This window comes from Larus michahellis, chromosome 1, assembly GCF_964199755.1.
Source record: "Larus michahellis chromosome 1, bLarMic1.1, whole genome shotgun sequence".
NCBI classification, from domain to species: Eukaryota; Metazoa; Chordata; class Aves; order Charadriiformes; family Laridae; genus Larus; species Larus michahellis.
The window spans coordinates 58,751,364-58,778,683 of NC_133896.1; the positions used below are offsets into that span (position 1 = coordinate 58,751,364).

Here is a 27,320-nt window from a genome sequence, read left to right on the forward strand (position 1 = left end):
TACAGCATCTCCAAAGCATTTTTTCTTTCCCCTCTGCATCCTCCATGGAAACCCTGTCACCAGCATGACAAACCTTTCTCCTCTCTCACTCTCTGGGGCAATGCTTGTCCAGCTATAACTTTGTCTCTGTGAGATCCCAGAGCCATGATTGTCCTGTGTCATGGAAATGGGCAACAATAATAAAATCCTCATTAAGAGTAAATTGTCTGTGTCTTTGGGAGACAACAGAGCTCTACATTAGCCTCCAGTTTCCAGTAGGTTGGACCATATATTTTTTTTCTTGTGTTTTATTTCCAGAAGTAATATTCCTTTAGCTGCCTATTATACTGGAACATGTTCCCTTTACTTCATTTGCTTCCTTTTACTTCAATGCAGATGTTGCAGCATCTGGCATCATCCCTCCCTACTAGCTGTTTTTTTGCTGCATCCTCTAAGGAATAAGTTGCCATTTCCTAAAGACCCTTGATCACAGAGTTCCACCTCCAACTTTCTCTCTCTGTGGACTCTAACCCTAATGTCACATTTTTTTCTCTTTCTCTTAAAAAATGCTCCCTCTGCAATTTTATCAGGTCTAATTTTGCATTGCGAACTGCAATATCCTTTTGCTAATTCAAATGTTTCACCTGCATTGCCTTCTGCAGAAAGGGGCTATGAAACTCTGATAACACAAAAATCTTTAACTGAACTTTAAATTGGACTTGACAAATGAGCAGGAACCTCTTGTTGCCCCAGACTTATAGCAGAGACTGGAACCTGCCAGAATCGCCTGCTGGAGATAGATGTGGAGTGTTAAACTTCGAATATTTGGGAGAAAGTTCAGAGAGAAGGAAAGCCAGCAGTAGCTGAACCTAAGCTCTGAGTTATTTTGCTTTGATGCTTTGGTTGTTGGTGTGGTTAGGACTCTTTTTTGAATAATCTTTCTGTTAATAAAGCTGGACCCAGAAAGGATGAGACCTTTGTGCTATAATGAAAGCAGCGTTTTCATTTGCATTTTGGTAGGAACTTCATTAGTTTGCAGGGAGGGACAAAAGTAGCTCCGACTACTCTTGGGTTTTTTTGTGTGAAGAATTGGGAGTGCCCATGAGAGAGAAACATTTGCCATTATTAGGTATTATTAGCCTCAATGGTCAATCGTCATCAGAAGTTCATCCTGTCTGAAACAGTCTTGGTCTGAGGTGAAGCCTAGTGCTTCAGTCTTTGACAAATTAACAGGAAATCAAGATAAACAGACATCTCTAAAGACCTTGGCTGCATATAAAATGTACCAACCATTTTAAAATCTCTTGGAACAATCTGCCTGGATAAGATATTAATGCATTTATTGGATATGTTGACATTTAATGAAGGAATTTACTTCCAGATTAACATCTATAGAATTATCATTATTTTACTCATTAACGTTCTGCTGCCTGTCATAACATTGACTGGTTTCTCTATTCAAGTTGGCTACTGATGGGACAGTTGGGGTCAATAGTTAATTACATGTCAAATTAAACACTACTTCCACTTGTGGGATACATCTTTAGTGGTATAGAAAGTGTACTGCATTTCCAGGGAGGAGGTTACAAAATTAACTAAAGGTATTTTGAATGTTCCTCAAATTGGATGAGATTCGTTGAGCTGCACATTTGGCACACTGGGAAATCTGTGGGCTGCAATTTGGAAGATGTTTTTAGTCTTCTGTGCTTCATATCTATGTTCTTCTCAACGTCATTTTAATTACTTCCTTCAGTTCTCTGAAGGAGCAAAGTCTCTTTTTCCTTCATCCTTTGTGTTTATTTTTTCATAGGTCTCTTGCTCCATTGTCCACCTCTCACCTTTTCTTTCACCATGCCGCAGTCTCTTCTCCCTGCAATACCCCTCTTTTTTCCCCTCATATGTTCTTAATGCTTATCTTTATTTACTCACTTTGGAGATTTGCATTCAAAGTCCATTTTCTTGCTCAGACACTCCCAACCTCCTCTGGAGGCCAGGTATCTGTCAGTGTTCCTATTCCACCACCAACCTGTCCTTGCTTATGACTGGAGCATTGGCTTCTTGTCATAGCTGTAGAGGAAGGAGCAACAGTGACTCTTGTACTGTTGGCAGCCATTCTTCTTTCTCTCACACGTGCTTCTCTCATCTAGCAATGCCCATCAGTTCTGGAAGACCCAAGAAAAAGACATCACACTGGCAATTTTACATTTTCCAGCATGCCATTTCTATCAGCATCTTAGGAGTTGAGTTCTGAGTTACATACCAAAGATACCAAATGTGTATTAAGATTACATAATGTTCTAATCAGGTTGTGTTGTTTTGCTAAAGGAAAAGATCCTCTTATGGGCATTCTCTGTGCTTTTTATAGAATAGCAGCGTAAAAAAAGACTGCTAATTTTCAGTGCCTACAACAGTATAACTATTTAAATGTATATATTCCCAGGTGAGAACCAGCATTAACAGTGAGTTAAAGCTTTTAGACTACAACTCCCACCAAAGCAAGCCATAAAGGAAAAAAAAAAAAGGGGAATCAAGAAATAAGCAGCAAAGTTCTTCAGTGCCTTGTCTGTGCTCCACACAATTGTTCTTTATTCTGGCTACTTCTTACTCCCTCCCACTGCCCAGATGTTTCCACTTGCACCCATGAATTACTGCTTTAACAAATCAAGGGAATCTGGAAACATATGCAGTGAATAGATCACAAATTTAGAAAGGAAGTTCATATAACCACAGAAGTCAGGTTGATTTTGTTTTTTCCCCTCTCAGTCAAACTGAAAAACTAATTGTGTATCACATACAAATTACTACTTAAGAACTTATTTCACAAAGCCATGTTTTCATAACACCAGTAACAGATTCCACCTAACTAGTTCTTCTTTACTACTGCATCTTTTGGTTCTCTCTGAAAAAATTACTTGTATGATAATCAATTCAGATTGCTTAGTTCTTTTTTCAAATAAAGGGACTGGTAAGCATAGGGGACAGAACAGATTCCTGCCAAAATCAGTGGAAAGATTCGGTGCCTGATGAGACATACCTCAAGTGCATTTTTAGTGGAGATCCTGAAATTCTAGGAGAGGATTCTGCATCGCTCATTCATCAAGTCTCACAGTTCAGAACACAGTAATACCCTTATTTTGTGTGTATGTGAATGTGAGATAAGATTTAAAAGAGTTTATGGATCTGTTTACTTGGGGGGTGAGGAGAAGGTTGTTTTGACTGTTGCTGTTAGAAAGATGGTGAATTTAGTTGTACGGAATGTGAATAGCACTGTATGAAATTACTTATTTCTTGTCCAGAACTACAAAGACTAATACCTTTAGGTAGTATTTCTTGATAGGGAAAAGTGTAGTAAGCTTTTCCTAGAATTAAAAAAAAGCATTTAAGTGTGCAAATAAATGCAGCAATCCTACCTAATAATATCTAATAATAAATGGTTCATGAACATTTTATTTCCACCTGTCTTCTGTTCCTGTATTGTCCCAGATTGAGTCACCTTCCACCATTTCAAATCTGTTAAGAAGCTGTCTTGTTTGTTTGACGAAACTTACCAAAGAGCTGAACAGGATAGACCAATTTTTATATAAGTAAACTGGAGAGGATTTCTGGTATACATGCAAGCCCCAGTCCTGCAAAGCAAGGCCAGCTCAACACTTCTCACAACATATGCAAAATGCATAAGCGGGAGTAAAGATGGGGCTGCTATTGCTGTAGGAAAGGAATTGGAGGGAGATAAGCTGTAGATGATGTGAAAAGTCTCCACCACCAGCAACTGAGAGGGTGGGCAGCATGTTGCTGGACACAGCACTGCTGGACATCGCACCAGACATCCTGCCTGTTCTCTGGGTGGTGACAGCTGCAGGCACAGTAAACAACTTAGTTTTCCATGGCCCTGGCATAGACAAGGCAGCCTGCAGGACCACAGCTTACTTGGTTTACACCTGGGGCTCATCTGCTGCAAAGATTTGCATATTCCTGTAAAAGCCTTCTTGATTTCTCTGGGAAAGCTGGCAGCATGCAGCGTTTAGCACATGTGTACGGCTTTTTCTGAGTTGTGGTCTGAGCAGCCATAGACTTCAGTGACTCACTGAGGCTAGAGATGGGATCTTCAGTCTTGATCCAAAGAGTCTCAGACCCCCACTGAGCCACAGCACTTGCAACAAGCTCTGGAAAATTCCTGAGCTTCTGCAGCTTGACATCACAAAAACATGCAAATAAGAAGAACCTGTTTGAGATAATTTGCAGTGACTGCTAAAATTCACTCATAATTTCCCCTCCCTCTGAGTCCTGTTCATTTGGACTCATGTTACACAGCATGTTCAGAATCTTACCTAATTTCCATTTGTTTGAGGCATGATTTTTAACATGCATGCCTATTAGAAGCTATGCAACTTTTCTCATTGACAGCCTTAACCAGTCAAAAAGACGTTTGTGCCCACATTTCCACTAGTTACATTCTAGCATGGTGTACTGTTGTGTTCATTTCACCTAAACTTTCTAAGTACGTGATGCAACTCTTTGGTTCCTTCCTCTCTGCTGCCTTCAAGTCCACTCTGTAAAGCTATTTATGGTATCTGGTTTGCTTTGTCACTGTCATCCCTCAGGTTTAAATAGCCAATGTACTGCTGATGTTGTTCATCAGGAACCAAAGTCTAGGTCTCAGGAAAGCAATAAGTTTGAGCGACAGTACTGGAGGCGGCAGAGCTGGTAACAGCCATAGTAGCTACAAGAAGAGGCTAAGGAATGAAGTGTATGCTCTACCCATGTACAGAATGGTTCGGTCTACTACCCAGTTTAGCCTTGTCAGGCTAAAAATATTGTGCAAGGTCCCCAGACAATTGCTGTGATTGCCCTCAAGTACTGCTGAGAGTCATTTGGGATTTTGACACTCAAGTTGGCAGTCTGGTGTTGAATAATGGATCCTTCAGAAATATGGTAAGGTTTCAGTGCTGCCTGCTGACATCTGCCAGGTGAAGATTTGGTGCTCAGTACCCAGGAGTCAGATGAAGTTTCAAAAGCTGAAGATGGAAATTTCTCTTTACTCATTCCTGCTCAGAGAGGAGTAGGTGTGAATTTAAACTGGTGGGGACAAGATATTTTTAGTGTTGTACTTCTTAGTAATTTCTATTAACTACTTGTCCTCCTGCCTTTACTCTTCCCACTTCATCCAATTTTAGAAAATAAGTCCATATCTTTCTGTCCCTGGTGAAATGACACACACCTAATGGAAGCATGCATATTGCTTTCAGACTCCTGGAGTTAGCAGCCTGCCAGGAAGAAGCTGACACATCCTTTTGAGATAACCATCTTCAGTCTTCTGGGAAAGGCAGATGCCCCAGGGTCTGCAAACGTTGTCTTCTGAGTTTAAACTTTTGTTTACAAAAGTAAGGGAAGAAGATATCACAAAATAAAAGGTATCTAGATGTTTGCATCAAAATTAATTGACAAGGACATAGTTGTGGGGCTACTGACGTTGTTGTGTAATCCTGTCATTCAAGGGATGTTAAGCAGTCCAATATGTCTAGACTTGGTATGGAACTGCACAACCACCCTGTGGACAGGCTGGAGACTGGGTCTGCTGAAATTTTCTTCAAAGGATGCCTCTGAAGTAACATGTTAAGCATCAACTCTATCAGACACGTACACTATGCTGAAACTCCATTGCACTGCATATCTGAGGCATATTTCTGAAGTCTCAAGCTCTCTGGCCGACTTAAACATTTTGTGACAATTGGCTTCAATCACGTCCTTCTTCTGAGTCTATTCTGTGCAGCAGAGGAAAGTGAAAATTAGTATTTTCCCAAAGGCTACCTCCTTTCCTAGCAGAAGGAACATAGATCTAGAAAATTGACTGGAGCATACTACTAATTCAACTGGTGTAATTCCTCTTTCAAATCAGCCTTCTAGTGTCTTAAGACAGTATGCTCTGCTTGTACCTCTGCTGGATTTGACATTTTGTCACCTGAAGTTAATTATATGGACATTTTGCTACAAGTTACTGCAGGAAAGGTAGGCCACAGCTGCCTTTGATCTGAGTCTAAATCTGCTCAACAGTAGTGAGAGAGATTATCAAAAAAATCATTGTGTGCACCTGAATACTGGTATATAAAACAATTGATCTACTGAGGTAATGGGGCAGATAGATGGAAATCAAGCAATGACAGCTGTTTCTTATAGCACCAATTTGTCATGCAGGTATCACTTGCATCTAAGCCTTTATCATGTGTATGCCGGTGGATAGGATTATCTTCCTGTTCATGCCCTGTTACACTGATGCCGTCAAAATATTCTTCAAAAAATCTAATTCATTAGTGTCCCAGTTTCTTCAAAAATGCTCAGAAGGGAGAATACCTGTTGTGAGTGTTATTTCAGGGAGCAAATGCCGAATCTGATGGCAGAATCATATTCTAAATGTAGCCTACCACAAATACAAATGGTTTGGGGTAGCATAACATTCTGAGACCTTCAATGGCGTAAAAGACATCTAGGCTTCTCGCTCTTATTTGCGCCTATTAGGTTTTTTTCCCATAAATGTCATCAGTAGAAAGAAACTAGGAAAAGTTTATATAGGCACTTGTGAGCAATGCAGTCAGTACAAGCTTGAAGCAACAAAAACCTTCATTAAAACTCCATCTTCTACATTCTTTTTCTGTAATATCGAGCCTTACACATAGAAACTACATTAATAGAACATCACTATGGTTGCAAACTCAAGTACACAAAGTTAGGAAATGACAACTAAATTCTCACATGCAAACAGAATTTGATACCCCTTTTTTTCAGATTATAATACAGTTCTTAATTACATGATCACAGAGTGATTTCTGCCTGACCCTTACTTTATTTGATGTGCAAAAAGGTCAGATGTAGACTTCATGGCACTCTTTAGTATCCTCATCTCTCTCAGCAATGTCTGATTTCTTCATCCAGACAATCCTGGATTTCATCTTGCATCCCAACTCCCCATCAAATCTCTTTTGCTTTCTTTCTGTCTCCTATGGAAGAAATAAACTCAACATTGTTAATTCCAGTACCCATCTCTACCTGGGCAGGTAGGGAATGGAAAGGATAACTAGTTTAGAAAAACATAGTTTTGCTCCTGCGGTGGTGGATAGAAAAGAAGAAGAAGAAAATATGGTTGTGTTTTTTTTTTTTTAATAATCATTTACTGTCAGTTTTCAGCAGATGCAAAGCCTGGTAATGATTCAAAGGACAGTAAGTTTTCTTAGCTGCTATGTTAGACTAGTCAAGGAAGAAGAGATCTGATCTTACTTTATGGGTATAGATTCTTCAAGGATGCAGCTCTTCCCTTTTAACTACTCTCTTCTAAGCACAAGACTTTTAAAGGCTTTTTAATGCTCACGCACATTGTTCTCTAGCAGAATTCTGAGAGGATTTCTTAATCCATCACTAGTTTTGAGGTACCAGCTGCTGACCATCCAGTAACGTGGCCCACCACCTCTCAAACTTGTCACAGATTATCCTGCAAAAAGAGGACTTGCAAGTAGTCCTTCCTTTCAATGAGCTCACTGATAAAAATGGGGTAAGACTCCTATATTACAGCCTAGTAATTGCCATAGCAAAGTTACAACTGTATTTGGCATAAAGTCCAGTCTCAAGGAATAGTACCTTTTTCACTTTGATTTGGGAGAAGGGAAGGAAATGTGGTACCTCCTGCTGATGATCACTTATTTTGGATGCATCTATTTTGCATTTGGTTATGCTGAGTGGAAGAAGGTGGGAAAGTTTTGAAGAGCCATTGGCATCAAGTCTGGTACTGGAAAAATCCCTCAAGTTATTCCCTCTCATTGGAATTGCTGTAATATCATGCTGGCATGGAAACAATAAGGCAGCATACTTGGAAATATTGTCAACATGGGCAAAGGGCACCATGCCAGTATAGTTTCCAATTCCAGCACTGAGATCTTGTGTGTTGGTTGGAGAAGTGATATTTAAAATTATTTTCCCTCTCTGTAGGTGAAATTCTTCTTTTAACTGACTTAAGGACATGCTGATTTCATTGGAAACTTTGCTTGGTCTGGTCATTTCTTTTAGGTGCTGTAGGAACTGTGAATTCTGATGTCATCCATGGTAGCAAAAGCTTATTCCTTTCCTCAGTACACAATCCAATACAGACTGCAATTTTAGAGTAAGTAGCAATGCCAGCACCTGTGTGGCTGCTAAGCACAGAAATGCAAGTGCACATACAGAGCGTAAAATATCTATTGAATTGGTTGGGCTTTTTTGTATCGGTTGCTGGGTTCCTGCAATGTCACCTTCAGACTTTGAAGGACTGTCCTTTTTCTGAGTCTGGCCTTGTCTGCTTGGCCGCTAGTATGTCTGACAGCTTTAGTTTCACCTAAGAATCAATGGGAAAACCCCCTACCGTGTCAAGATACAGTCTGAATCACAGAATATTGAAGTGTTAAAGTACTTCTCTGAAACAGAGGTGTTTAATGTTGACAGGTTCATTGGCACTAGCATTGGTCTTGCCTTGTTGCTTGACCTTAGCATCAACTTCTCTGTAACTGCTGTTGAGACTGAGGAGGATTATCCTTTTGTTACCGACAGTTTCACTGCTGAGATGGGGTGACCTTTCCTATTCTTTTGCCAACATAGCAAATCCAGATCATAGCTCACAACTTCTCAAATGCCAGCAAGAACATAGAAACTTTCTTTAGCATTGACAGTCTTGGCCAGAGAGCTGGATGCAGCTCACAGTCACATCTCAGCCCCCGCAAAGGAACATTTTAGTTTATTCACAGTACATTTCTGAGATGCACAACCACTTGTGGCCACTAAATGAGTTCATGTTTGTATGATTGTCTGTTCGGACTATGCTCCCTGTTTATATTCAGAAGCATGTACATATATTTCCATTGTGCTTTTGTCAGACAAGGACACGAAAGTGGACTTTCTTCTCTCAATTTTGTTAAACTGCCGGAAAAGATTCTTACTGTTGTAATGGACAAAAAGCAAATCAGCCTGCGTCATTAGATAGGATCTGGGTTTTATTTTACCCTCCCTTCATTGGACAGCAGCAGCTATAATGCATTTCTGATTTCTAGAGAAATCCTCTAGAAAATATTTAAAGAACAGCCCTCATTGAGAAAAAATGTGGAAGTTCTAGGATCTGGCTGAGAATTATGGTCATTTTATTTTTGGTCAAAAATATTCCTATTTGACTCATTAGGTAGTGATTCTTATAAGTGAGTTTGGGGTAATTTCCTTCCCCACGGTGCCTATTTTTAATTCAGATATTTTTTAATACAGATTCTAAAGCCCTGGCCATTGATACAAACCTTAAAATTATTTTAACAAATCTTGATATCATGTATTAATTTTTAATAGGATTTATGTTTTTATCATTCATCTGTCTGTTTTAATTTTGTTTACATTTTATATTTACACTTACTGTGTAGTTCTGTATAGGTTTTTTTGGTCAGATTTACACGAGTTTTAATATAAAATCAGAATAAATGTGATGAAGGCCAGATGTGTTACTTCTGACACTCTGTCTGCCTAAGGAAGTGATCCAAGCATTCATACGGCACCCTCCAAACTTGCCTAACCCACCGAGTTAGGGACATTGGAGATGACAGATGATGCTGGCCATAAAGGACACCACTTGGACCGCATGGAACTTTGGACATCTTGGCATTGTTTACTTCATCATTATTAGGCTTACTGTTGTTGGTTGTCTGAAGAGGCTGTTTGAATGTGGGAATAAGTAATTTGTCACAGGTGTTCTCTGTGTTCATATAACTGGCAGTTATTCCTACTTTCTGCCAGAAACAGAAATCTGTCAATGATTGAATGAGCCTTCCCACTCTCTTAAAGAAGACAAAATTCTTCAACTACTGTAAAGCCAGTTTTCCTTCTAATTAGCATCCTGGATCTGGCGAGGCCTGTATTGGTAACACTTTCAGAAGTTAATGAAGCTATTCTGAAAATAATTAAAACTACCACGTATAAGATGGGTGCTTCTAATGGAAACACAAGGTCTTGTTTTGATCAGGTAGAGTACCCCCCTTTTCACCAGAGTAGTGAAAGGTGTCCTTAGATGAATTAAAATCTAAACGTGTAAGGATAAGAGCAGAGGAGTGATACATCCTGTGCTTTAATACTTCTGGAAAGGATAGCAGATATTAATTGTACAAGTCTACAATTCATTTAAAGCTTTTTATAGTCTTATTTAGCATTCATACTGCAGGGCAATAAATGGGGAACTATAACAAAAGAAACAGAGAAACAAGAGGGAGACACTATATCCACTATTTGCTTGGGAGTGAAGTGAAGCAATCACATAGAAACAACTACTAAAAAAGAACTTCATAAAAGTGTATATATATATTGTCCCAGAACACAGACTGGGACGTAAAGGATAGTTTAGACTGAATACCACTGACATCAGTGCAGTTGCTCCACTGACTTCAACATACCTTGATTTAGGCTTGAGAGTACCTGGGTCAGTTCCACCTTCATAGACAGTGACGTTTAAATTATTTTAAAGTTTGTCCGATGCGGCTTTCCTTTCCCAGAAAATTATGTGAAGGGAATGATACAGCTTAATACAGAATAGTTATGCTGTACATTATCCAGAATTTCACTACAAACAGCATAGGTGTGAAGATTCCTTCTTAAAAAAAAAAAGAAGAAACTTCAAACATAGCACATTACTATTTTTTTTTTTTAGGATGCAGTTATGCATTACTAAAAGCATTGGCATTGACTTTTTGGCATATGAAATAAATATTTTCTGAGTAATATGTAAGTCACATCATTAGCAAAGTAGTAATCAGCTATTTCTATAAGTAGAAATACAGGATTGACTTGACCATGGTAGGTCCAAACTTAAAAAGTACTATCAACCTGAAATCAGATTAACTTCATAAAATTAAAGTTGCCCCATATTTGTTCTGCATATCTTCACTAGTTTTTATGTTTTTAAAAGAAATATTCCTTAAAAAAGACCAACCAACCAAGCAAAAAAACCCCAACTGTTCTCTAAATGACTGAGTCACAACAAAGGCAAAGCAGTAATTGGCAGCAATGAAAAAAATTCTACAGAAAGTTCTGACAGAGGTATGAAGTAAACAAATAGGAAAATAACCCTTTCCTTCAAGTTTTCTTTGATATAGGGCATAATACTATCTACGACTCCAGTACAGATGTTTACCTTTTTGTGTCTATAAGTACAACAGAATTTTGGGAGAAAGCCATATGAAAATCAAAAGAACTTAACACAGAACAATTAATTTATTGTCTGAAATCTGTTTTGGCATAAGAGAGAAATAATTTCCAGTTTAATAACTTAATTTCCTTCGCATTCTGACAGTTTTAGGTTTTCATGACGTTGTCTAGTTATTTAAAGGCATACAGTTTACCAGTCTTTATTTTTTTTCCAGTTCCTATAACCCCAGGGAACCTGGATCTTGCTCTGACTTTCTTGGGTTTTGTTGATTTTTCTTTTTTCTGTTACATGCAGAGGAAAATCTCCATTAAATTTTAATTTAGTACCCATTGTGGACAGCATATGTAACAGAGCTTCCACTTTACACTCAAGAATTGAGAATTTATTTTTCCAGAGTAGATTAAATTTCACTTATTTCTTGTCCGAAAGCCTTTTCCTACTACAAAGATGTTAGGCAGCCTGTTCCACAGTAATCCTGTATTCATTGCAGTGGCAGATGAAAAAAAGAATCTCAAGGGTTAAGACTTGCTTCAGACTTGTGGTCTTGCTCTTCATGCTCTGATGGTATTAACAGTTGTGCAATTTAGCACCTGGGAGTTAAGAGCAGCAATTTATAAACAAAGGGTCACAACCTTCTGTGTTGAAGTGGATCAGTTAACACAAGCCAGCCAGCCTGCTAAATCAGATTTGAATTTCCATTCCCCCTGAGAACATCCTGAATGGTTGTTTTTTATGAAAAGTAGCTATTTCATCAACTCCACGTAAAAGCAGGTCATGGACAACTTAGCTTTGTCCATGCATATCCCATATCTTGAGTGTGACACAGCAGCATCAGGCTCCCTAGGTATTTAAAATGCTAATTAACTACAGCAGTGTGTGTGGAGGAATGGGGACAGGACACCTTCCCGGTTTTCAGGAATATTTTGGCTGCTATTGCAGCTGGCACATAACGCACTATGAGAGTAGTAAAGTACTTTTCAGTCACCTGAACAAAACACTGTCTTTTTCCTCAAAAGACCTCATAGTGGTTGAATTCAGCTAGAACAATGAAGCAACTGTAAGAATGTAAAAAGGACTTCACTGGTGTTAAATGGGAGATGAACTTCATGCACTTTTGTAAGTTTGAATACTTGTGGGCCTTACACCTCCCTTTCATGTAAAGCGGTTATATTGGAAATAATTGTTCTTTTCATCAAACCCCAGATAATCTGTAAGCGTTTGGGGTCTTATGAACAGACTTAATCCTATTTTACTTACTTATGTTCTGGTGTAGTGAAAGTACCAGAACCTGTTTGAAGTTGTGTACTGTTATGCCTTTATCTGTAGTTGCAATAAGGAAAAAACGAGACCAAACACTAGTGTGATGATTCTACATCAGTATAACTTGATCATATAACACTATCTCAAAATCACCATGTTCCTAATAAAAAAGAAAGGACTGGTTTACATAATTTTTTATTAATAGGGCTCTTAAAGCTTTGAAATTTTCAGCTTTCTACATTTTTTTAAAATATATACTTGACATTACTATAGGTTTTCCTTTTTTGTTTTTTTTTTTTTTTTAAATGTAAATAGACATCTCACTCCAGAACCTCTGTAGCTTCTGGAGAAGGCTTCCTTCTGGCTGAATGAAATGTGAAGTGCAAATATTTGCATCTAATTTCTTCTAGCTGTCCTTGGCGTAAGGATCCTTCTGCATTGCTTGTTTACTCTATGTCCAAAGCAATTGCCACTTCAGGATTTTCCAGGACAAAAACTGATGGAGCGATTTTATGATGAATATGAAAAGATTACTTGCTTATAAACACAATTTCTGAAAAAATCTTTTCTTCACAGGTAGTCACTCCTCCTGTCCCTGTTAAGTTTTTGTAACACAGTGGTAATCATTCTCAGCTAGAGCTTCTGACAAACGCTGCTCTGGGTTTGGACAACTGTTGTCCATTTTGCAAGCAGGTCACCAACCTGACAGATGCAGAGCAATTCTAAGTAAGGCAGTTTGTTCCAGTATGAAGTTCCATCATTTGTCATGTATGGTGGTACATTAGATAACCCTAATAACCCATGATGCTCTTAAAACCCAAGAATTCTTGTGGGTGCTGGGAGTTCCCTGCTCTAATGGCAGATAAGAACATTAAGAACCTGCAGAAATCGTTCAGTATTTTGTAGGATCAGAGTCTGACAATTTAATAGTTTTTAAGACATAGCATGAGACTAAAAAAAGTGAAACTGCTCAGAATTCCAGTAACAGGCAGTAGAGAATCTCATTTTATTAATAATGAAGCCATATACACAATCCTGTTTCCTTCTCCACATACCCCCAGCAATTCATTCATTGTGACTGTCACAAAAGCAGTTACAATCCTTCAACAGTGCAAGAAAACATTATTACATAAAGGCTGAGCTTTTAGCTTTGCTTAGGAGAATGGACAGAATGAGTCGCTTCAGTATAGCTGACTTCTGACTTTGATTTGCTCATGAAAATAACTAGCACAATAAAGACTAATCTGTATGTTACTGTAGCTTCTCCAGAAAATCATTCAAATCAGAATTAAATTACAGATATGCAGAGGGTGGGGTTTTCCCCCCAAAATGCTTTCCTAACTGTTATAATATGCCAAAATTTGCAGTTAGTAACACTTAGGGGATATCACTGGCATGTTCAACTCCATGATTTACTTCAGTTCATCTGATACCACTCTTGACTAAGGCACCAGGAAGCGGGCGCTGCTGGTGGCAGAATACTAAGCTTGATGGACCAATGCCTTAATCAAATCTGGTAAATACTGTCTTGCCATGAACAACCTGTTCCAGAGTTCACAATATTTTGGTAAAGCATGCTGCAAAACATAATTTCTGCCCACAATCTAGCAACTTCTGAATAAGTTACAGCATTTAATCAGTTGATGTAACAAGAGAAGTTAGCATAGTAGTTACAGAACAACATTTTCCCCTTAAAACTCTTCCCTTATCATTCTGGAGGAAGAAAACAGCAAGTACTGAATGGTATCCCTATTATTTCTACTTCTGATTATTTACATTGTTACTCAAAGCACGTGTGTACTTTCCTTCCTCTTCCCTTCTGAGAATGGATTAATGCCTTTGCGAAATCGGATTGTATGCACATTTGCTCCCCTCCTCTCATTTCTCTTCTCCGCGCGCTCCTCCCGAAATTTCAGGCACCCTCTCCGCCCATACACAGAGTTTACCACACCATCCTCTCGGCATGCTAACGGATTGCAGCAATCCATTTTGCTACTGCTAATGAAGTGAAAGAAAGACGATGAATAAAAATAACCAAAGAAAAAAAAACAACAAACAAACAGTGTTGATGGGGTTGTTCTATGCTTACGGCAGGAAAAAAAAAAAAAAAAAAAGAAAAAAAAAAGGTGCATTTATCACTTCACTCCCAGCAGTTGCCAGCACCGAGGGACACAACGCCGGGACACGCTCCGCCGCATTTAAGCGAAAAGATGAGGTATTCGCTTCTGAGGTGAGGTGGTGGAAAGTCGGGTCCTCTCCACCGCCGAGGACTGACGGCTGGGCACCACTTCGCCCCCCTCACGGGCACCTTGGCGCCGCCGCCGCCGCCTGAGGCGAGGGCCGGGCCGGGCGCACCTCTCGCTTTCCCCTCACTTACCACAGCCCGGGTGCGGCGGTTGGGACGGCCGTTGGGCAGGCGGACGCGGGCGGGTTCCCCCCAAAACCCTGCGGGGAGCCGGCTCTCCCCTCACCGCCCCCTCCCGCGGGACGGGCTCGCTGTCACGGCGGCGGCCCGGCCCCTCCTCAGCCCGGTCACAGGTGTAGCGGGCCGGGGCACCGGGCTGCGCGGGCGGGCCGCCGCGGCGGCTGCTGCTGCTGGTTGGGCGGTTCGGGCGCCTGTCGCTGGGCGGCGTGTCAGCGGGCTGGCTCCGCCTCGGCCCCGCGCCTCCGCCCGCCCATGCACAGACATGACACAGACACACAGTCACTGCAGCTGCCGCTGAGCCCGGGGCAGAGCGGCGGCGGGCACCCCGCTCCCGGCATCCGCGGAACGGCAGCGGCCGCCCCTCGCCCCCGCCTCGGCCCGCCGGGCGCAGCGCCGGCGGCGGGTAGCCGCGGCACCGAGACCCGCAGGGGGGCAGCCTGGCACCGGGCGCCGGAGGGACCCGGCGGGGGAAGGCTGGCAGCGGGGAAGGGGCGGGAGGCAAGGGAGGAAGGAAGGAAGGGGAAGGGGGCAGCCTGGCACTCAGACTCGGAGGCGGCCGCCGGGCACCGGCAGAGAAGCGAGCCCAGGCGGAGCGCGGCACCCAGCGGCCGCTGAGGCCGGGCCGGCAGCAGTAGCAACGGCGGCGGCGGTGCCGGAGGGAGCCTCTCCGTGCTGGGCTCCGTGGTGCCGGTGACCTTCCCGGGGCTGCTCGCCAGGCCGGGGCAGGGCCTCCTCTCCCCGCGGAGAGTGGTGCACCAGGCCCCGGGGAGAGGACAGGAGGCCGGGCCGGAATCCCCCATCGCCCCCGGCTCCTTCTGGCCGCCGGCGGGGCCTGTGCGCCGCGCGGCTCGGCGCCGCCGGGGAGAGGGGCGGGGGAAGGCGGGCGGGGCGGACGGACGGACGGACGGGGCCGGGCTGCCCATCAGGAGACCGCGGAGCAGGGAGCGGGCAGGCCCTGGAGAGACAGCTGGGCGGAGGAGGAGGCAGCCACCTCGGCGGCGCATCCCGGGAAGAGTGGGGACCTCCGCGCCGCCTTCCTCCTCCGCCTCCCACCGTCAGCAGCTCCTCGTCCCGCGGAGAGTGGAGCCGCCGGTGCCGCCCCGGCTGGGACCCGCCAGCTGAGACCCGCCAGCTGACACCTCCGGAGCGCCGGGCTGCGGGGACGGAGCTGGAGCTGCCCGCCTGGAGCGAAGGAGGGGGAAAGACCGGGTTGAGCGCCCGTCCCGGCGGCCCGGGAGCCAGCCGGGGGAAGGTAAGAGCCTCGTCGGGTCGCTGCTGCTTTTAGAGGCGAGGGGCGGGGGAGGGCAAGAAACAATCGGTGAGTGTCTCCCTTCCAGTAGCCCGGGGGAGGGGGCGTCCGAGTCCGGCGGGGCTGGGGTGGTGGCTGCATCTCCTGGATTTTAATCCCCATCAGGTCTGTAGTTGAAGAGCTGCTGGGGCGGAGGCACGCTTGTCGCTCCCCGGGCACAAAGGGGGACACTTCCCCCCACCCCGGTTCCCCCAGCCGAGGGAGGTTGCCCCGCCTGCCTCCCGCTCCTTTCCCCTCGTCGGTCCGCACGGGCGCTTGTTTACACCACGCACCCGCTTCTCTGGCCGGGACGTGTTCCCGCTCCGCTGGGGGCTCGGCTCCAGTCGTGGGGCGGAGAGGGGACGGGGCCGCCGTCCCGCCGAGTACCGCCGGCTGCGCGGGGGAGTCCGGGTGAGCCGGTGGCTGCCGCCGTGCGGGTGGAAGGGTGTCACGCCGTGGGGCGGGAACGCCTTGTCCCTCGGTGTGCTTACTTCGGGAGGCGACCTGCCCGAACCGCCGGCTCGGGGCGAAGCTGGAGTTTCGCTGGAACCGCTGAGGCGGGGAGGGTGGTTTTTTTCCCCATCCCCCTCCAGCCTCCCCCCCACCAGCAAGCCCTTCAGCGCAGGAAGCTCTCCTTTGGGAAGGCTTCTGCTATCACCTCCGATCCGAGAATCGTGTCATTTAGATCATTAATTCCTGCTCACCGGGGTGGGGGGAATAGCAACTTGCGGCCTCTGTGGAGGTGACATGAAGTTTGACAATGCCTTATGTAACACTTTTTGGAGAGATTCCTAGCTCTTCCACTGTGCCCAGTTTTGTTTTTGGAAAGCAAGTGATTTCTCTTCTTTGTAGAGCATCAGACAAGCGATCTTTATTTGTGTTTTCACCTGAGTACAATGCCTTCTGCTTTGTTCGACTTGGAACAGGAGTACTGCTAGGCAGCAAATAAAGCCTACTTTTTCCAACATGCGTTTTTTTGAACTGAAAATTAGCCTGAGGAGGCATCTGAACCGTTGTTGTAAGGTCTTGCCTTTTTGTGTATGTATTGTACTTAGTTTTTATAGCACACTTAAAATTACTCCAGGAAACATTTTCACAGCACTGATTGTCATTTATGTATTCTGGAAGGTATAGATGCCAGGATGGAAATGACAATGAATCAAATGTCTTTAAAACGTTGTTAGCTTTTTTGTAAGTTTCAGTGCTAGAAAGAACAGAAAGCACCAGGCTAAACAAAGTGCTGTGTTGAAACCAGACATGGCAATTGCCAACAGGTCAACACATTTTATTTAATGAGATCTTCTGGATAGAGATTAATTTTCTTTGTACAACATTTTTTTTTTTCACCTGTTCAGAAATAGAAACAGCGGGAAATTAGATAAATGGACTGAAAGGTTGCCTAGTTTCCCTGCAGTTTCTCTAAGTGGCTATGTCTTCTACTAACAAAAAGAAAAAAGCAAAAAGCTAGTTTCATACAAAAAGACAGAGTAGTGATTTGCCACATATTTTTTAGACTCCTACTGCAAAGGTACGCTAGGGGGACTAGTTTGGGTTAGTATTTTTTCCCCATTCAGTGGTGAAAATGCACAAACTATTGTTATAAGACCTATGAAATGAAGGCTTTTTTTCCTCACTTTATAGAGCTGCATTATTATACTGTAAGCGTAGAGGAAAAATGGCATCTATAAACTCAGGCTTTGAGTTCAGGGCAGGGGGAATCTTTTAACAAAGTCTTTCTAATCCCTGCTGCAGATGGAGATAGGTTATTGAAAGGTAGTTTACTTAAAAGAACAGAACAAGTTAACAAAAAAACCTCAACCCTGAACATCCTCACTGTGTTGCAATTTTTTAAAATGGAGAAATGACCAAGGTGGAACAGGTATCCCTAGGCTTCTTGAAAACTGCAAATTGCTGATAAGTATTTCAAGTTTGAAATGTTAAATTCTTATTGCTTAGGTGTCCTGTGACGGCCGTTGATCAGCAAGGCTGCAAGTCATGTAGAAGTTGCAGTAACTGCAGATTCTCTGATGGATAATTGGATTGGTAGGTTGATTTTGATGATTATTTTTTTTTTTTCAGTCTTTTAATTGCCCGCTGTGGTAGCAGATTCTTCTTCCCCATCCTGTGGATGTTTAATTCTCACGATTTTTGATTTATGTTGTGTGTTGCATCTTTCCTGTTCAAAGTACATACGCCCTTCTTAGTTGCTGGTAAGGAAAGCATAGCCTGGAGTATCTGGATGGCAGTATGTAGCAAGATTATTGTGGGTTTTTTTAAATATGTGAAATATGCATGACAACTTCTTTCTTCTCTGTTCAGGTGACATAAAAACATTACAAGTTTTCTCAGATCTGGAGCAATATGCACTGGTTTTCTTTGAAGGAGCACTGAAAATAGTATTACTAATATGTTGAATTCCCTTTGCCACCTATTCAGTCTACAGGAATTCTAAAGTACAATTCTCAGAAAGCCAAAGTGCAGAGCAGTGGTGAATGACTGCCTGCCTGTTGGTAACACTAACTCTGTCAAAGGCTTGATCTGCTGAAATTTCAGTGTGTAGGACTTAAAATTAGTAAAAGTAGTATTCAGTCTGAATTAATTATTTTAGAAAACTGGTAAAACTAGGTGTCCCCCATGTGCACTTAAATCGCCGAACTGAAGCATTCTTAAATACAATGATTTCGAAGGAATAATGCTTCTAAATATTACTCATGTGACTACTTCTTTCTCAAATTTGAATTTCTTGTTTTTCCTGGAATAAATGATCAGTTGTCAATAGACCCTTACTGGAATACTCTCCTCTTTCATCATCTGATTTCTTTTTTGTATGTATGCCTCTATAAGAGCAATCTTAAAAAAACAAACCATTTTGCCTGGTGTTTATAAACTGAAGGCTAATAACGGGTAAAAATCATAACCTGACTACAAAGTATTTGTGCTTTATGCTAAACTTGATCTACATGCAAACTCCTGTTGATGTTGATAGGAGTGCTTGTCTAGATCCAGAACAGCGTTCCTTTTTTTTTCTCTTTTTTTTTTTTTTTTCCTGGCTCGTATGAAAGCCTATGTTAATGAGCACTTGCCAGCTTTAATTGAAGATTTCCATCATCTGCATTAGAATAAATTTAAAAAATATGCATTTTAAGGATATGAGATTTCTGGTGTATTTATTTTTCCTATAACCTATGTGTGCTATAACATTAAGGTAAAGACTTGCATGAGAAGAGGACGTAATGGCCAATGCAAGTCTCCATTCTTCACGAGCTTGTCTCCATTCTCTCCGGAGTTAGCTGTGTTGGTTATTTGCCGAATTCTGTGGCTAAAGAACTTCCTGAAAAGTAGTTTTGTGTAAGGAAACATACACACACGAGCACATGCACTATTTTTGCTCTTTCAGTTGTCTGGGTTTGGCTCATCTTCGTTTTTGTAGTGAATGCTAGCTTTAAAAAGCAATCATTGTTCATTATCCCACACTCGGCATAATTTAAGAGCTGGAGAGTCAGAACTACCATCAAGGAAGGTAATTTTACTTTTCTTTTTTTTTCTTTTTCATTTGATCACTAATTTTCCTCTTCCTTGTGGTATGCCCACCTGAAGATAAGGGTTAAGAAATGAGCTTTATACCTGGTAGGGTTTCATGACTCTCTTTGGTGTCACTTGTCTCGGTATTTGAAGGTCTGTCCCATGTCCTGTCAAAGCTTGTTCAATGTGTGGCTGTAGAAAGGGAGTAGTAGATAATAAATTCTATTTTATATGGAACTTGGTGGCTCAAAAATCAAGGAGAAATTTGCTAGAAAGGATCATCCTGGCATTGGCACTGACTTTGAAGTAAGACTGCCAAGGCTGGAATTCTTGTTTAAGTGCCATCTGTGTCAGAATTAGAAGCAAACTGTGTAAAAAATAGTTCCACTACCTGTTTAAACATGCAGATCAGACCAGGTCTGATCTAACAGTTCTTACAGGAGTATCCCCATCAATGTTCTTTCTGGGATATAGCTACTATTTCCACAACAATGGAGTTAACTGCGTAGAAACTACACTTAAAATTGTCAAGAAGAACCCTATCAATGTCTATCCAATGCTACAGCAAAAAGCCAGATCTAATTACATAAACCATGTGATGGAGGAAGCTAGAAATCCCAGATGGTGCAGGTAGAATGCAGTCCTCCTCACTAATGTCCACATAGGATAGCTACACCTGAAAATAACAAAAAGAAATAGATGACTCTTTAAGGAAAGAGTTCCCTGTCCTGTGTTACAAGGAGGTAGATGCCTCCCATGCATTTCTGAGTATCGATGAGTCATTTCTGTTATTCCATGTCTATACGAATTTTCTGTCTTCAGGGAATAGTTGTACATGTTGACCCAGACCCTGTGCACACTGCCTGAGGGGCAGCTAGTCAAGGGTCACATCAATTAACAGTGGCTAGCTTTACTGTTTTCCTAGGCATCTGTGAAAATGATAGAAATCGTAACAATTTTTGACCTGCTGTTGTTTGGCAAAACTGCAAGTAGAAGTGCTAACGCCAGAACCACAGCTTTCTTAAATCAGAAGGACAACACATGTATCACTTTAAACCTGCTTTCACATTCTGGCGCTGATACACTTTTACAAGAAAACTTCTGTTCAGCAAAAAAAAGAGATCCTTTCCAGCGCGCACACACACACACCACTTACTTCACTAGAAATTTTCTGCTACTTAAAACTTCAAGGGAAGTTGAGTCGTCACTTTCAGTTGCAGCTTTCAATAGTTCCTCTAAAGCTTATCCCAGAGTGTGATATTTACATGCAAAATGCCATCATTTCAGTTGTATCACTAGCTTTTGGATTTTATCTCCTGATAGGCATTTGACAGCTAAGATCTAGGACTAGGAGAAAACTAGAAAACTATGTTATTGAGCAATCTTCATTTAAATACAGGGAAGAAGAATGAAGAATTTGTTTTTTGTGGGGGAGGAAGAGGAGAGAAAGGGCAGAGAAGTGAAGGAAAGGAATTGTGGAATTTGATTTAAATTAAAAAAAAAATACTATGAAACTCTTTGTTTTCTTAAAATTTCCAGATGGACTTTTGTACCTCTTTAGGGGCTTGGGAATGAATTTGTCTATTTGGAGAAAAGAATGCTTCTCATGCTGGAATAAAAAGTGTTATTGAATGGTGAAATGGGGGGAACAAGAAGGATTGTGAACTGATAAAGATGAGATGAACTTTTCAGACGATATTTAGACTTCTCAACCACGCTTCTTATGGCTAGGTTTCACTTTCCTCCTTTCTCTGACTCTCCTTCTGCGCCCCTGATCCTCAGTTGCCTCAGTACTAAATTCCCTTGGTGATTGCTTTCCCTTCTGTGTTCAGTTAATGCTGCTGCTAATCAATACTGCAGATGGAATTTTATGTTCAGAAATTTCTGGACTTCAATGTATGAATCTGCTTAATTCAGTATTTTTCAGGATGAAGGTACTAGAAAGGTGTATGCGACTGGATAGAAATAAGAAATGAAAACCAATGATTCTAGCATTATTAAATCTCTAAATATATGTTCTTTAGATCATGTTGTTCTTAAGAATATTAGCTTTCATTTGTTTTCTAACAGAAGGGAGTCCTAGGCTTCCTGTTTTTTATAGAAGATGAACTGATATTAACTCTGAGGCTCTGCAAGCAGCAGTTAAATTCTGTATTTCTGTAGTCTCATCTTTTTTCAATACTGAGACTGGTTCTAGAGTGTGAGTCAGATTTAAACAGAAGGAGGTTATCATTCATTTTTGACAAGTCTTCTAAGATAAAATATTGGCTGGCATGCTTGAGAATTCTTAAATAAGGTGAAGATGGTTCCTACTACTTTAAAAGGGTACAATTGTCTGTATTTTTGTATACTTCAGTGTTGAGAGTACCATACAACTAGGTGCTGTTTCATCAAAGTAGAGAAATAGAGTGCTGAAGAATGAGGTTCCTGTAAAGGTGGCGATTTTCTGTTGTTATTATTGGAATATTTTATAACTTATATCCTTGATCTTGGTCTTCCAGAGCTCTTTAATATCAACTATGTTTATGAGAAGTCTGTTCATTTTCAGTGAGTCTTCCAAGTAGTTGAAATCAGTAGGTGATGATGTCATAAACAATTTTTAGTACTAGGAAAGTTGCATGTTGACATTAACTTGCACAAAGCAAAAAATGATCAGTTTAAAGGAATGGTAAAAGCTTTTAGTTTGGGATGTCTTCCTTCACTTGTAGTGTCCTGCATTTTGTGAACATAAATCTCAATGAAGAAAAAGGGGGGAAAAATCAGTACTGATATTTAGTCCACTGTAAGATAGGACCTGCTAGTGGCTAAAACAATTTGGTGATGGGCAGAAAGGGAGGGGTTTGTACTTGATGTTGTTGATTTTATATCAAGTTTTTCAGACTACTACCCAGAGCGCAACCAGACCAATAATTTGATCTGTACTATATCTCAGAGAATAACAATAAAATGTAGAAACTGAGAACATTTCAGGTGCAGCTGTCTTAAACTCATTGTCCAGGAATCATCTTGCAGTTTAGATGACTTTAATGAAGAAGGGATACATATGAGAAGAAATTCACATCCTTTCACAGTTACTCTGAGACCTCAAGTGTGAAGATCAGAGTATACTAACAGTGGCTTAAGTTACTATGTTTCCTTCCAAATATTGTGGTCTGCCTCTCCTTTCTCTTGTTCTCACTATAATGCTAGTGCAGCTTAAAGGCTCCTAGATGAAAATAGTAGCTTCTACCAAACTTCTGAGGTCAGTCAGACTCATGTTGTATAGGTTAGTGGTGCAGGTCCTTCATCATTGGGACACCACCTTCCCATATAAAGGGGAATTCCTTTGGGAATGACTCCTGTGTGGCCAAAATCAGGTCACTTCCCAGCTGGTTTGGACAGTGGAGAACCGTGCACAGCACTGCCCTGCAAAGTTGTTATCACACTTGGAATTTACATCTCTACTGCTAGTACCCAGAGCCTCGCCCCTTGTTTTTGCATGCCGTGGGTAAAATCTCAACCTCTTCATACTGCTAGTGTCCACTATTCTCACACCAGTGCTCATACCTGGCACCTGAGGTATATCAAGCTGCATCATGTATTGGAAACATCTGAAATTACTATTCAGTAAGCTTAGATCTTGTTTTATGTTACAATCACAATGTAAATGTGCGCGGCTGGTGAATGGGCTGGGAAGAAAGATGTTCTTAACATTTTTTTCTTAATCAGGATGAGCAAAAATAAAAATATTGTGCCACTAGTATGTAAGGAACTGAAAATGATGACAGTTATTTTTCATATACAGAATAACTTTGCCAGTTCTCTAGTTTTAGGCATGTTGTGGAAAAATACAGGTTCTTGAATGCTTTACAGAGCAGGTTAGAGTGAGGAAAATGACACTGTGGAAAGATAAACTAATGCACTGCAGGTGAATTGATTTGAGCAAAGTTGCACAGGTGGATAGTCAAAATGCAAAGAGCAGAACTCTGGTTTCCTGAAAGAGTCACTGTCCTGTGCTTTAAGCATGTGAAACCACCACTGTCTTTAACAAGAACTATTGCTTAGTATAGCTGTGCCTTAGATGATAAAACCAAGTCCGTGATGATACTCAGCATGTAATAATTATTTTCATGTAAATATACAGAATACATGTGCATCTTAAACAACAAAAAAAGAACCCATTGAAATGATAACTGAATGAATGACAAAATAAACTCATGCTGGTAGAATTTACAGATACTCCTTGTTGATTTAGAGCTATGACCGAAAGAAGAAAGGAATGTGTTTTACTTCTCAAAAATAGAAAATAGTACAACATTTAAAGGAGAAGGAAATGGGAGAATGCTTGAAGGAGTAAACAAATATATCTTGGTCTTTAAAGGTTGTGGATTAATGTTCTTTAAATACATGACGTTTTATCTATGGCCGGGTGGTGTTAAGAACCTGGAGAGGGAAACTGGCACAGGCCACTGCCGTTTAGCAGAAGTCACCATAAATGAACATTAAGGAGACCAGAATCTCCACTGAATTATTAACACATGCTAGCTGGGTTAAAAACGTTGCACTTCCATTGATGACACGATTTTATATCAATTTTGATCAGTGATAAGTGGGGGCAGGCACAGGATCTGTCTGAATAGGAGGCTACTGCCATGTTTGTATGGCATGTATCCCACTGTGCTGCTGGGCAAATTTTTTAAGGGTGAAGGGTGTGGAGAGAGATGGAGGAGAGAAACAGCACTGAGGTAAATCCATATTCAACAAGTGTTTGAAGGTGGTATAGTGTGATACAGAACAAAATTTTCAGATGTCCTTCTTTTTAGTCCCAAAGCTCTTTAAATTTTTAATAGGTGATGTTCTTTCCTTTCTGCTCTCAGACTAAAAAATACTGTATTCTACATCAGTAATAAAGATTTCTGGATCTGCAGTTAGTATCAAGAATTCTCTGAAATAATTAATTTGGCAGCATATTTTATTTGCTGTGTTTGGGTTTTGTTCCTCAGTTTTGTTTGCATTGCATTGGATATTGGTATGTTGAAAAAGGCCTGAGTTTTGATGTTTTAATATATTTTTTCTTTCTTTTTTCTTTTCCTTTTCTTCTAGGCTTTCATATTTTAAGTTGCTGTGTATGAAGGTAATACGATTTGGGAAAACATCTTGACTTTTCTGTTTGAAATAGTGGAATTGCGAATGTAGTATAGAAAACAGTTATTTATTCATGTTACTAAAATGCCTAGAGGCCTTGGTTGAGAGAGGGCTCCCTTCATGCTGGGTGAAGCACAAGTACACAGACTCTGTGTACCTTGAGGGTACTTTATGGAATAGGAAGGCTGGTATAAAACAGCAATATAAACACTGGTTTGTATCTGGAGCTTTTCTGACACAGCTTTCAGAGAATCACAGAATGGTTGAGGTTGGAAGGGATCTCTGGAGGTCGTCTGGTCCAACCCCCTTGCTCAAGCAGGGCCACCTAGAGCAGGTTTCCCAGGACTATGTCCAGATGGCTTTTGAATATCTCCAAAGAGAGAGACTCCACAGCCTCTCTGGGCAACCTGTGCCATTTGTTGCTCAGTCAATGTCACAGTAAAAAAAAAAAATAAAACAAAACAAAAAACCCCCAACCAAATAAAAAAACCAAAAAAACCAAACCCCCCAACTTTCCTGATGTCCAGAGGGAACCACCTGTGTTTCATCGCCTCTTTTCCTGTCACAGAACACCACTGAGAAGGATTTGGCTCCATCTCCTTTACACCTTCCCTTCAGATACTTATTTTTTTACATCCCTCACCAGTTTCAGCTCCAGGTGAGCTCTCGCTTTCCTGGATGCATCTCTGCCTGATCAGGCAGGGTCTCTTTATTCCTCCCAGGTTACCTGTTCCTGCTTCTACCTTTTGTATGCTTTCTTTTTGTGTTCATCCATGCAGACCTCCTGTCAGTTTTGCCTGACTTCCTGCTTGTTGAGATGAACTGTTCCTGAGCTTGGAGGAGGTGATCCTTGAGTATCAACAAACTTTTTCGGACCTCCCTTCCCTCCAGGGTCCTATCCCATGGGACTCTTGCAAGAAGAGACCAAAGTCTGCTCTCTTGAAGTCCAGGGTTGTGATGTTGCTTTTTGCCCTGCTCCTTCCTCTCAGGATCCTGAATGCCATCATAGTCAGTGTAACTCAAGGCTGCATTCAACCTTCATGTCCCCAAGGAGCCTTCCCTTGTTTGTAAGCATAAAGTCCAGCAGAGCACCTCTTATTATTTGCTCCTCATGGTTTAAGTCCACCATGAAGACCAGGACCTCTGAATCTGATATTGCTTCTACCTGTCTGTAGAGGGCCTCATCCACTTGTTTTTCCTGGTGAGGTGGCCTATAGCAGATGCCCACCACAATGTCACCCATAGTGGTCTGCTCTTTAATCCTTACCCGTAAGCTCTCAGCTCGTCATCCACACCCAGGCAAAGCTCCATGCATTCCAGCTGCTCTTTCACGTAAAGGGGGACTCCACCTTCTTGTCTTCCCGACATGTCCTTCCTAAACAGCCTGTATCCCTCTGTTGCAGCACTCCCAAGCACATTACAAGCCATCCCACCAAGTCTTTGTCATCCCAACAAGATCATAGCTGTGCAACTGTACACAGATCTGTAATTCCTCGTGTTTATTCTCCTCGTGTTTATTCATGCAAAAAAAATTCCACAAATGATGGAAGCAATTCAGATAAAAGCGCTGTTTTTGCCAATATAACTGTGACTGCTGTAGCAGCTTCTGCTAGCCAAGTTATGTCAATCAGCAGTCACTCTTCACACCATCAACCAATATAGCTAGGGTGTCAGAAATTCCCAAAGCGAGAAACCATTCCTGTCTTACAAAGAGCTTACAAAATACAGAAGTAAGAGTGTGCTGAAATGTTTGAAAACTGATAGTTTGTACTTTCCTTTTTTAATTTTTTTTTTTAGATTATACTTTTGATCTCAAGAATTTGTCATTTGAACAATACTAGCTTATTTATTGCTGCTTTTGTTTGTTAAATGTCTTTGGAAAAAATAAAAGGTGTAGTCTTGTGTGTGATCCACTGGAAGCAGCAACATGGGACAGTTCTGAAAAAATTCACCATGCTTCTAGGACATAATTGATTGTCAGATTACATACATTGGTTTTTAGTTGATGTGGTATTTGAAATACACTTTTATATTTGACTTGAAAGTGTTAAAGTAAAATCTTGCAATAGTGTATAACACCACTTTTTGGACTAACCAAACAGAAACCTTTATCAGGATGGAGACAGATCCCACTGCACCTGCCATGTGATGGTAATTTATGAAGGTGAATTGTATCTAACATGGCAGGAACTGAATCATTCATCACAGACAGCAAGAAATCCAGGTTCCCCTGTGTTTTTGTGTCTTTTTCTTTACCTGTATTCACCATGCACATCTGAGTTTGTGATACAACTTTTTTAATCACCAAGAACTTGTTCTGTTTGGTCTGTTGTGAGTCAGGTACAGCTGTCATTTTTAGGACTTAGTATCTTTGATTATTTGGAGCAAAATGTAATTTCTGGTGAAGTTTTAGTGGATTGAGTACTGGTTTTCTAGCAGGCCAGAGATAGATTATTGAGTGAGAGGCATTTTCAGGAGCTGTTTGTAACGCCAACTTCAATCTTTGTAGTGAGAAATCACTCTCTAATTGT

The 27,320-nt window shown here is 41.4% G+C and overlaps 2 protein-coding genes across 3 annotated transcripts in view; one reads left to right on the forward strand and one right to left on the reverse strand.

Annotated features, from left to right (window-relative positions):
* Window positions 1-1,295: 1,295 nt before the first annotated feature.
* Window positions 1,296-26,032, reverse strand: LOC141737584 (uncharacterized). Its single transcript, XM_074572529.1, has 4 exons — window positions 25,882-26,032; window positions 14,808-15,770; window positions 6,816-6,971; window positions 1,296-2,141 (listed from the first exon to the last, which is right to left on the reverse strand). The coding sequence occupies exons 1-3, from the start codon at window positions 26,030-26,032 to the stop codon at window positions 6,943-6,945; spliced, it is 1,143 nt and encodes a 380-aa protein (XP_074428630.1). The 3' UTR covers window positions 1,296-2,141; window positions 6,816-6,942.
* Window positions 15,732-27,320, forward strand: part of LARGE1 (LARGE xylosyl- and glucuronyltransferase 1) — a 282,679-nt gene continuing 271,090 nt past the window's right edge. Inside the window, exons 1-2 of one of the 2 annotated variants that reach the window (XM_074580461.1) lie at window positions 15,732-16,107; window positions 18,100-18,186. The gene's annotated coding sequence lies outside the window, so the exon portion shown is untranslated. The remainder of the gene's footprint in view (window positions 16,108-18,099; window positions 18,187-27,320) is intronic. The other variant, XM_074580471.1, reaches the window with a different exon arrangement.

Bases quoted from the DNA above. Each gene is read 5' to 3' on its own strand.
- LOC141737584 (XM_074572529.1), bottom strand. From the start codon at position 26,032: ATGGGTGACATTGTGGTGGGCATCTGCTATAGGCCACCTCACCAGGAA. The intron at 15,771-25,881 runs GTGCTCTGCTGG...CCTGATGGGCAG, and splicing joins TGAGGAGCAAATAATAAGAG to CCCGGCCCCGTCCGTCCGTC. The intron at 6,972-14,807 runs GTAAGTGAGGGG...TTTCTTCCATAG, and splicing joins ACCGCCGCACCCGGGCTGTG to GAGACAGAAAGAAAGCAAAA.